The sequence below is a fragment of the Spermophilus citellus genome (genome assembly GCF_964194105.1).
Source record: "Spermophilus citellus genome assembly, chromosome: 10".
Classification (NCBI taxonomy): domain Eukaryota; kingdom Metazoa; phylum Chordata; class Mammalia; order Rodentia; family Sciuridae; genus Spermophilus; species Spermophilus citellus.
In genome coordinates this window covers 117,639,830-117,650,747 of record NC_138197.1, presented here as the reverse complement: position 1 = coordinate 117,650,747, position 10,918 = coordinate 117,639,830, and the positions used below count along the sequence as shown (strand labels likewise).

Genomic DNA, 10,918 nt, shown 5'->3' with positions numbered 1-10,918 from the left:
TTCTTTGAGTCCTCTACTCGCTCTCTGAGTTGGCTGATTCGTCAATTTTTTGTGTCAGAATTTAACATGAAAATTCGTATTCCATTATTTCGGGAAGCCATTTCTATCCAGGAAATCGGAATCTGGAGCGACTTCGTGTTCTTGCATTCTTTAAGATCCTGGCGTCCACAGTCCTCACCCTCGGCGATCCGGGACCTTGCGTCGAAAGCGCCGACGCGGATGCTCAGGCCGCCATTCCCAGCGCGCAGTCGCGGCGGCCCGGGCCCCCACCCCCGCCGGGAGTCCGACGTGGAAGTTGCTGGCTGACCTGGCTTGAGAGGAGACCGCCTTGGAGCCGCGGCTGGAGGCTAAAGCTAGCGGAGGTGGCGGCGCCGAGGCTGGAATAGCAGTCGTTGCCGAGTCGAGGCCTGCCTCCGCGGACCGGCGAGGGCCGACTGGCGGGTCATCATGGGTGAGCAGTTCGAGGAGTCTGGGCGCGCTCGAGGGGCTGCGGCTCAGGGCTGGGGGCGGGAGGGGGAACGGGGCCGCGGTGCGAAGCCCAGAGTGGCCAGCTTCTCCCGGGCGGACGTGCGGGACTCAGCTTGGCTCTTCACCTGCGGGCGGACCCCGCTCCGCGCTTCTCCGCTGCCCTGGCTGCTTCCCCTTCGTACCTGCGGCGTCGGGGGCGGCCGGGCGGCGGCGGCGAGTCCTTTTCGGTGACCCCGACTTTCCCCTCAGCCTCCTATACCCACCGCGGCTCGCCGGGCGCAGTTGGGCTTGCGAAGCGCAGCGACGTGTCAGTTGCGGGTTCACTGACAACGTTGAAACCCGGGCTCCGTCCCCGCAGTGCCAGCTGAATTCTCTCCCCTGCGGAGTCGGGACTGCGTCACTTCGAGAAGTCCGACGGGAGTGTTGCTTTAAAAAACAAAACAAAAAAACACATTTATTTTATTTATTTATTTTTATGTGGTGTTGAGGATCGAACCCAGTGCCTCATCCGTGCCTCTGAGCCACAAGCCCAGCCCGGGAGTGTCGCTTTATGGCCACCCTGGCATCTGTGTTGATTGTCTGCTGTAGCTTTTCGTGTAAAATTAAGTCGGGTAAATTGAAAGTGGGGAAGGTGTTACTAGTCCAGTGAATGAAAACTTGAATTCCAGTTCTAGGGACTGTTCCTTGTGCCCGCTAGAGCCCAAATGGAGGTGTGCATTCGTGAACTTGTTTACCACTTTCCAAATGAAGATGCTTGTCCTTTGGTTTAAATCCCTCGTCGGTTTTCCGGGAGTAAACTTCCTGCTCCAGAGGCTCACAGCCCCTAAACCTGTCTTGTGTAACCCTTCAGTTTTGTTCTTCCGCATCTTTCCTACCTGTAAATGGCAGAGAGGACTTTGTCAAGTCACACCCAGATTCTTTTGACTTTTCCAAGTTTCTCTATGTAGCCCGTGGTGTGTTCGATTTTCCAAACTTGGCAACTCTTAATTTTCCCATCTCTTTTCCGTATAGCAAAGTGTGGCAACCCTTTTGTTGTCAACTATTTATGATTATTATTATTATTACTAACTTTAAAAAAAATTTTCTCTAGTGGCTTTCAGAAATAGTTCTTGTGATTTCTGGTTTGTGTGTCAGTTTCTTTTTTAAAGCATCTTCTTTTATGCCTTTATTTTATGTATTTACTTTTTATTTTTATGTGGCGCTGAGGATTGAACCCAGTGCTTCACACGTGCTGGCAAGTGTTCCACCACTGAGCCACAACCCTAGCCCTGTGTGTCGGTTTCGTCTGCCTGTTATATTGTTAATTGGAGAAGTCTCAGTGATTAAAGATCATTGTGATTTTGCTGCTGTACAATAATTGCTTTTCATGTGTGAAAAACCACTGCCCTTCTGACTGGCCCTTTGGTTTTTAGGGGTAGTAAGGAAACCATGTCAAGGTATCTGTATTCTGAACCCCATGTCAGCAGTGACTATATTTCTAATTATTTAGTATATCTTTTGCCTGCCTGACACAATATTTAGGACTACTAATATATCACTAATTACTTGTGTGATGTTGAATAATCCATTTCATTAGAAGCAAAAATATCTACCAGGAAAATATATTATTATTTAATTTGATATGTAGCTTTCAAAGGACAAGATTAAATGTATTGTGCATCTGGTTTACACAATATTGAATATGATTTTGCTTTTATTATCTTTTTTAGGTGGCTTTTTCTCAAGTATTTTTTCCAGTCTCTTTGGAACCCGGGAAATGAGGATTTTAATTTTGGGATTAGATGGTGCAGGAAAAACCACAATTCTGTACAGATTACAAGTTGGAGAAGTTGTTACTACTATTCCTAGTAAGTGTTGGTATAATAAACTAATTGTAGGAGCTTTCTGGTTTATATCTAACTTTCTGAATAAATGATTTGTATAATAAATTGATAAGGTTTGTAAACTTCTAATATGAATATAATATTAATAACACTTTTTTATTTCTCTTTTTTTTTTTTTTCGTTACTAAGGATTGGACCCAGCAGTGATTTCCCACTAAGCTACATCCCCAGCCCTATTTTTATTTTTTATTTTGAGACAGGATCTACCTAAGTTACTTAGGGCTTGCTGGGTTGTTGAAGTTGGCTTTGAACATGTGATCCTCCTGTCTCAGCATCTGGAGTCACTGGGATGATAGGTGTACTCTACTGCACCTGGTCCGATAGTTAAACTGAGAGGCAATTTGATATAATTTAAGGCCCCCTGTAAGGGTGCAAAGCAAGTTTGCTGTTTAGAGCTAAAGTTGATTTAAGTCACTAAATCTTACTGAGGGCCAGTATCTTTACTGATAAAATGAAAAATAATAAACATCTACTGGCCTTGAGGGGGGGAAATAAATGAAGTGTACAAAAATACTTTAAAAATACTTTAAAAATACTTTGTAGGGGTTGAGGCTATAACTTAGTTGTAGTAGAGCATTGGCCCTGGGTTCAATCACAGCACCAAGAGGCAGGGGAAACAGAACAAAAATTCTTTGTAAATGTGTGTAAAGAATTATATGGATGTTAAGTGATATTATCATATGCAAAGTGCCTTTTTTTTGCCTGAATTTGTTTGTATTTTAACTATAGTTAGTTTATCTTTAGTAATTCTATTGGTTCCTTTTTGTTGTGGTGGTGGTACTTAGGTCTGAACCTAGTGACTTGGGCATGCTGTGCAAATTCTGTACCTCTGAACTAGATCCCTAGCCTTTATTTATTTTATTTTGAGGCAGTGCCTTACTAAGTTGCCAGGCAAGTGTTAAGTAGCTGGGATTGCACTTGGCAGGGTTCTATTGATTACTCTTAAAGATCTGAGTTGTAGAGACTGAGTGTCAAAATACACTGGTACTTAAAAATAACAAAAGAAACATTTGTTGCTGTCTTAGACAAATATCCAGGAACAATCCTGTTTAACTATATATGAATACTGTTATTTATACTTTTTCATTTGTTGATCTGAATTTACTTAAGATTAATACATTTACACTAAATTGAAGAGTTCAGAGTTTGCTCAAGATTATTTAAATTATTGCCTGTATAGTTATTGTTACTGAGGTTCTAGATTTTAAAAGAAAAGTCTAGCTTTTATGAAAAGAACTTTTTGAACTCTGTAGCATCTGTTATTTTCTTTTTGCTACATTCAGTACATTTCAGTTCCCTTGGTTCTTCTTAAAATTTCTCATCTCTACTGTGCCAACTTGGTGGCCCATGCAGTGCATAGTGGATCCCATTTCAGTGAGAGCTCTTTATACTACATTCTTGTCCTTTGCACATAAATAGTGCTCTTAATCATGGTGAATGAGGGTAATCACTGTGTAATTGCATAATTCTAAGGAGGACATCATGAACTTGGCTTTTTAGTTTTCCACTTAGGTTTCTTATACTATAGTTTTAATCATCCAGTTACAACAGTAAGTTGTTTTTTGCTTTGATATTTTTAATCTTGTAAGATGTAAGTACTCTTTATATATATCAGTCCTAAGTTTTTTCAGCATCCTTTCCACCCCTTAGATTCCTTTCAGTGACAGTGGTAGTACCTTGCCTTAGCTGTGTGGTGCCCCTTCAACCATTCAGCTATGACTTATTTTGAGACACGTTCTCATTAAGTTGCTTAGGTCCTCACTAACTTGTTTAGGTCCTCACTTGCAATCCTTCTGCCTTAGTCTGCCAAATTGCTGGGATTACAGGCGTGTGCTTACTGCATCTGGTCCATTCTTGGTTTTGATCCCTATTTATTTACTACCTATCAACAAAAATTCCAGTTTTTATAAATATAACTACATTCTAACTACAACTTTCTGAACACTTTTATTTGCTAGTACTGAGGGAATTTAATATAATAGGATTTCCATTGATCTGGGAATTAGATATTTCAGATCATTCTTATGTAATCTGAAGGTGGTGCTAGTCTTGTTAATTAGTGAGTTTGTGTGTGTGTATGTGTGTATCATAGAATATTATCTTAAATGAAATAATGATGTCCCAGCTGATAATGTGATTGAACAGTTACTGTTAATTGCTAAAACTCAATTGGATTGGATACTTGAAAGTAGAATGTATTAGTCTACACATACTTACCGATTTGATTTCTCTTCCAGCTATTGGATTTAATGTAGAGACGGTGACATACAAAAACCTTAAATTCCAAGTTTGGGATTTAGGAGGACAGACAAGTATCAGGTATAGTTTAAATACCAGGTTATTTTGAAGTATTTAACTTTTTTTTTTTTTTTTTGGTTAACTGTTAGCAGCAATAAACCAAAGCATATTTTCCATTGTAAACTGGATGGGATTTATTTAAGTTTAAAATATGAAAAAATTTGAAACTGCCTATTCCCTCAGAGCATTCATTGAATTAAAATCTAAAGATAACCACTTCAGATTGATTTTTTTTCAGATATCACTTAAATGAAAATCTGTTCATGAAAATCTCAAGACCTAATTACTAAAGTAGTTTTTTAACTATCCCTCCATTTAGCTCAGCCCCTTCCTTTGTGTGACAGAGAATTCATAAAAATACCCCGTAGACATTCCATTTAGAGGTAATATAAACAGATGTCTCAGGAAATTCAGGACTTGTATGAATATTTGGTAACTTAATGGTAGCTTCCTATGTTGCCATTGTAAGAGATTAGTAATAACATTTCCTATACATCTGCCTTCCTTTAACGCGTTTCATTTCTTAAATCACTTTTGAGGTTATTTCTGATTTTAGCCATTTCTACTTCTTGGTGTCTTCAGTGATTAATTTAATGACTTGGATAAAACCATATTAAAATAAGTCCATTCCTTTTGAAGGATTCCTAGTTAAAGAGTATAAGCTACATTGGCCAGATCTTTGTACAAACTTTTCTATCAGAAAATTTGATGATTTTATAGATGATAAGAATCTGTCTCAGCCTAAAAAATTTGAATTATTTTTAAATTCCTTGGTCCTTTGATTGAAGATTTACCACCATTCTTTCAACTTCATAAAATCCTAGGGACATGAGAGATAACTGTCAGAAATAGTGAAATCATTGCAGCATTGTTTCTAACATGAGTGGGGCAGGATTGGCATGCAGTCTTCCCCACCCACTCATTATTGCCCTGAGTCCTAGCAAGTAAATTGGTATGTCAGTTTCTTCTTTCAAGTAATAATTATATATTCTCCCCCTTTGAATTTTCTTTAGGCCATACTGGAGATGTTATTATTCAAACACCGATGCAGTCATTTATGTAGTAGACAGTTGTGACCGAGACCGAATTGGCATTTCTAAATCAGAGTTAGTTGCCATGTTGGAGGTAAGTAAACTAACACTTTAAGATGAAGGGAAATCATTTACATTTGCTTGCTACTTCCAGAGTATATTATCACATGTAGGAATAATTAAAAAGAATGCAGTGACTTTTTCCTTCCATGTTTCAATGTTTTCTCTTATTCACAATACTTCCTGTTCCAGAAATATAGTTGGAAATGGAGGAAAAAAGAAATCTAACCCTAACCCTGAAACTTCCTATAAGGTAGATTCTTTGATTTCCAGAAGTTCAGAGGTCTCTTAAGGCAACTATTAAAACTATCTTAAGTCACTCCTATGATGTATCCCACCATCACTTTTTCTTTCTTCCTTTTTTTTTTTTTTGTGGTTTTAGGGATCAGACTTAGGGTCTTATGCATGCAAGGCAAGCCCTCTACCACTGAGCTAAACTCTAGCCCCTATGATGTGACATTTAAAAAATGTCTTATTTTTAGCTGTTTTAGAAGCAGAAATATAATTTAAAAACTAAGTAAAGAAACAATAAATGGAATAAAGAATAAAGTAGGATAAATAGTGAGAAAATAACTGAAACTCCTCTGTGGGGGAGAGATTTGTCAAAAATGTGTATTTCTAGGTTGCTGGCTGTATTGGGGATTGAACTTGAGGACTTTACCACTGAGCTACATCCCCAGCATTTTTTATTTTTATTTAGAGACAGAGTCTAAGTTGCTGAAGCTGACTTCAAACTTGTCATCCTCCTGCCTCAGCCTCCTGAATAGCTGGGATCATAAGCATGTACCATTCTACTGGGTCACATTGATCTTTGTTTTTTGAGCATACTAAATTGTATACTTGGGCCTTTTATACCTGTGAGCCTTCTGCTTAGAATTCTCTTCCCCCAAATTTTTACATTGCTACCTTCTGGACCTTTTTTTTTTTTTTTTTTTTTCTGACACACTCTTCCTGAAAGAGTAGTCTCAGTTACTTTCTAACCCCTTTCCCTACTGTATTCCTTATACCACTTACTGTTTCTCTATTTAGATATTTGTTGTTATTGTGTTTTTTGCAATACTGGGGGTTAGTCCCAGGGGTACCCTACTACTGAGCTACATCCCTAGTCCTTTTTATTTATTTTGAGATGGTCTTACTAGGTTGCTGAGGCTGGCCTTGAACTTTGAATATCCCTGCCTCAGCTTCCTGAGTCACTGGAATTACAGGATGTGCCAGTGCACCAGGCTCTTAGTTTTTAAATGTATTTCTTTATTTATGTATGTTTTACCCTCAAAATATAAGTTCCTTGACTTTATCTTGATGTGTGGAAGAACTCAGTACATTTTATTCATTGAGCTTAAGATGATGTATTGGCTGACATTCAGAGGATGCATTAAGTAATTTTTAAAAATTAAAACAGCAAGATATACTATGCCTAATTTAATAATGAAATTGCATTGTCTCTAGAAGATCAGATAGTTAAATTTCCTTTTCACACCAAAAATATATTTCTGATTTACCCAGTCATTGAATGCTTAAATATAAGTTCTAGACCACTTGATACCTAAGGAAAACCATTCTCAGAAGAGAGGACACTAGATTTCTGATTTCTTGGACTACTGACTTTGTAATGGTTTCCAAATTATAAATTTCAAACTTAGTAGTTTTAAACTTATGCTTAATTTTTTACATTATAGCATCATATTTATTATAAGATCTTTGTAGATAAATTAAGATATAAGGAACTATTTGTCTTGTATATAATGGAGTTTTAAAGTAACAGCCATAAGCTGTTAATTAGATTTAATTGTATAAACACAAAGAACTGCCCCCCCCCAAAAAAAAATCCCAGATATACCAAATATAATTAAGAGTAAAAACGGGAAATTAGAACTTAGAACTTACTAAACACCAGTGACTTAAGAATTACTTTTTATTTTTTGTACTGGGTATTGAATCAGGGACGCTTAACCACCGAGCCACATCTCCAGCCCTTTCCATAATTTATTTAGACGCAGGGTCTCGAGTTGCTTAGAGCCTTGCTAAGTTATTGAGGCTAGCTTTGAACTAGATTCAAAGATTCTGCCTCAGTCTCCTGAGCCACTGGAATTACAGCCTCTGCACCTGGCTAGAATTACTGTTCTTAATCATATCTAGACTTTTTTCGAATTAGTAGAAAAATGAGAAAAAGGCAGTATACAGAAGAGAAACACATTGCTAATAACATTTGCATTTCTAATTGCCTAATAACAAACATTCAGTTAGAACTATGTTTGGAAAAATAATTTTCTGGTATACTAAGGTTATATTGAAAATTTAGATTTGTTGGTGGAGTAAAAATTGTTACCACCTTTCTAGAAAGCCATTTTATATTATATTTTTTTTTCACTTTATCAAATCCTCAACATAAAGTTTTAGAGAACTGTGTTAAGAGAATAGATTCAAAGATTTCTGTACAAACATCTTGTTACCTGCCGCAGTCTGGCTGGGCACAGAATCACGAGCCACTCAAGCAGGAACAAAACTTTATTTTTGAAAATGCCGCCAATACCCCGTACACATCCGGGAAGAAGCCGGTCCACCCACGCGGTGGTGTTCTACCGGAACCCCAGAAGAAGTTCCTGCCCCGAATTCCCTCCTACTGTACTTCCCCAACCAATGGGAACTCTCCAGGAGTCCCTAGGAGGCAGAGGTGAACAGCAGGAGTCCAATATCCATATGAATGCAAATCTTAACATAATCATATCATCTCAATGGCTAGCTGGCATCACCTTACAACCAAAAGTGCCATGCATCATATTACTTGGCTGTGGCTCTTAGCAGTTACCTGGATTTTTCTAATTGTCAAGTGAAAGAATTTAGAGTCCAGTGCTATAAAATTGTTATATGATTTATGGTACATGTACCCATAGTGTAAAGTATATTTAGTCACTAATTTATTTTTTGAAAAATTTTTATGGTTTCGAGTAAGATTCATAATGTTTATTTTTTTAAAGCAGGGTATAGAATTATATGTAATCTTAAATGTGAAAATGTATTAACTAAGTAAACTAAATATCTATAGAACCACAGTACTGGTAGAAAATATTCCAAATGTTAACAATGGTGATTGGGAGGTAGGGATTATGGATGAAGCATCTTTCTTTGTATTTTTCTGTATTTTGAAATAATTTATAATAAACATTATATGTACTTTTAAAGTAATGTAGTTTTTGGTATTTTTTCCATAAACTCAAGGGAGCAAATGGATTAGAGGAAATTAAATATCTTCCATTTTATTTAGGAAGAAGAGCTGAGAAAAGCCATTTTAGTGGTGTTTGCAAATAAACAAGACATGGAGCAGGCTATGACTCCCTCAGAGATGGCAAACTCACTTGGATTACCTGCCTTGAAGGACCGAAAATGGCAGATATTCAAAACATCAGCAACCAAAGGCACTGGCCTTGATGAGGCAATGGAATGGCAAGTATTGTATTTCTAGAAGCCAACTCAGCAGCTTATCACACAGGTTCTCCCAGCCTTTTCTCTCACTGGTCTTCATGTACATCTGCTTTTATTTTAGCCATATCTACCTGGTTATAGTTATTTAAATAAATCCAGCTCTCTGCCATTCTCAAGAATTTTTCCTGATTTATCTCCATTCCCATACCTTTCCACATGTTGCTAGGTGACCTTGTTAGAAATCAGTGACATACTACTTGTTACACTGACTTGTAATTGTTTGATTTGTGCATTTGTTCATTGGATAATCAGCTCCTTGAGGAATGAGACTAGTTTTCACCTCTGAATCATCCACATGTAGCCCTACAGTAGTTGCAGCCTGGAAAATAGATGTTTGGTCTTTTTTGATTATTTGTGCAAATCACAAAGTCAAAGCTTATAATAACCATCATGGAAATTGAGTCCATAACTTCCTCCTAATTTATGTTAGCATTCATCATTTTATGTGCTTTGGAATCTGCCTCCATTATAAAATTTATATTATAAATGTGCATGCTTTATACCTGAAAATTAATTTCATGGAGCTTCATTTTCTCTTTACAGGTTAGTTGAAACATTAAAAAGCAGACAGTAATTCAATCACTTCAGCTCCTCTGAAATGAAGGCTGCATCACATTCTCTTTGGAAACAGGCAGGTGTGCTTCATATCACTAAATGTTGAAACCACACGATTGTTGGCATATTACAGAACTGACTACAAAGTTCATAATAAATACAAAAAATGAAGTATTTGGTTAGAGGGGTAACTTGATGAATCATCTGGGTATTCTATGTAATGTAAAAACATTCTTTCCTTGCTTTCTTGTGTTAAGGTATATATTCTATTTGTATGGAATTCTTATTCAAATACAGTTCTATTAAAGAATGTACTCTTCTTGGGGGGAAGCCCGCCTATTTTTGAATTAGTAGTTGCATCTTGTTTGTGTCACTAACACATATATTAACTCAAGATTTTTTTCTTCCTTAAAATGAATTAAGTCTTTCCAAAGATTAGACTCCAGAGAGTAGGCTAGAAGCACAGTATGTATAATATAATTTTTATTTGCTTAGCTGACCACTTTATTTTAAACTGTTTCACTTAAAAGTTTTTGATTATAGGCATGAATATTTTGTTGACTAACTTTATTGACTATCTATAATTGTAACTTTATAGTACTTTATAAAGAGCTTTATAATACTGATCTAATCGGTTTATAAGGAAACCCTGTGAGGTAGATGGGACAGACTGTAATGTAACTTCATGAACGTGTACCTACAGTGCTGATACATTGGCTTGCCCAAGGCCACATACTAGTGAGGTAGGAATAGGGCTCAAAGTAAAACTTCTGGGTCAGAAGTTTGTTTCATAAATTGTGCTATATATTCCTAAAAATTGAACATTGACAACACAGATAACCTAACTCTTAAGATTATGATAATTAGTTGCAAAACATTTAAAATAATGTCATGACTTTGTCTATACTTGTAAAACTGATCAGTGACAGTAAAAACAATCCTAAATGGGCATATTTGATGGAATGTATAGCACAATAAAGAAAAAAATTCACATTAAAGGAAATTTTAAAAATGTATTTTAAAGCAGCATTATAAAAGATGTCTTTAATATCTTTCATTATCTATCTACCTGTAAATGGAGTGTAAATTGGTTAAAAGTAAAAATCTTATTGGTTCTAAAGGAAGAAATTACACATTCTTGGC

At 36.9% G+C, this 10,918-nt stretch overlaps 1 protein-coding gene across 1 annotated transcript; it reads left to right on the top strand.

Annotated features, from left to right (window-relative positions):
• Window positions 1–264: 264 nt before the first annotated feature.
• ARL1 (ARF like GTPase 1) lies at window positions 265–10,105 on the top strand. The gene is made up of 6 exons (XM_081309311.1): window positions 265–451; window positions 2,178–2,315; window positions 4,589–4,670; window positions 5,663–5,774; window positions 9,003–9,181; window positions 9,764–10,105. The coding sequence occupies exons 1-6, from the start codon at window positions 448–450 to the stop codon at window positions 9,792–9,794; spliced, it is 546 nt and encodes a 181-aa protein (XP_081165437.1). The 5' UTR covers window positions 265–447; the 3' UTR covers window positions 9,795–10,105.
• Window positions 10,106–10,918: the final 813 nt, after the last annotated feature.

Coding starts and splice junctions, on each gene's coding strand:
- ARL1 (XM_081309311.1), top strand. Junction 2,316..4,588: donor AGTTGTTACTACTATTCCTA/GTAAGTGTTGGT, acceptor TTTCTCTTCCAG/CTATTGGATTTAATGTAGAG. Junction 5,775..9,002: donor AGTTAGTTGCCATGTTGGAG/GTAAGTAAACTA, acceptor CATTTTATTTAG/GAAGAAGAGCTGAGAAAAGC.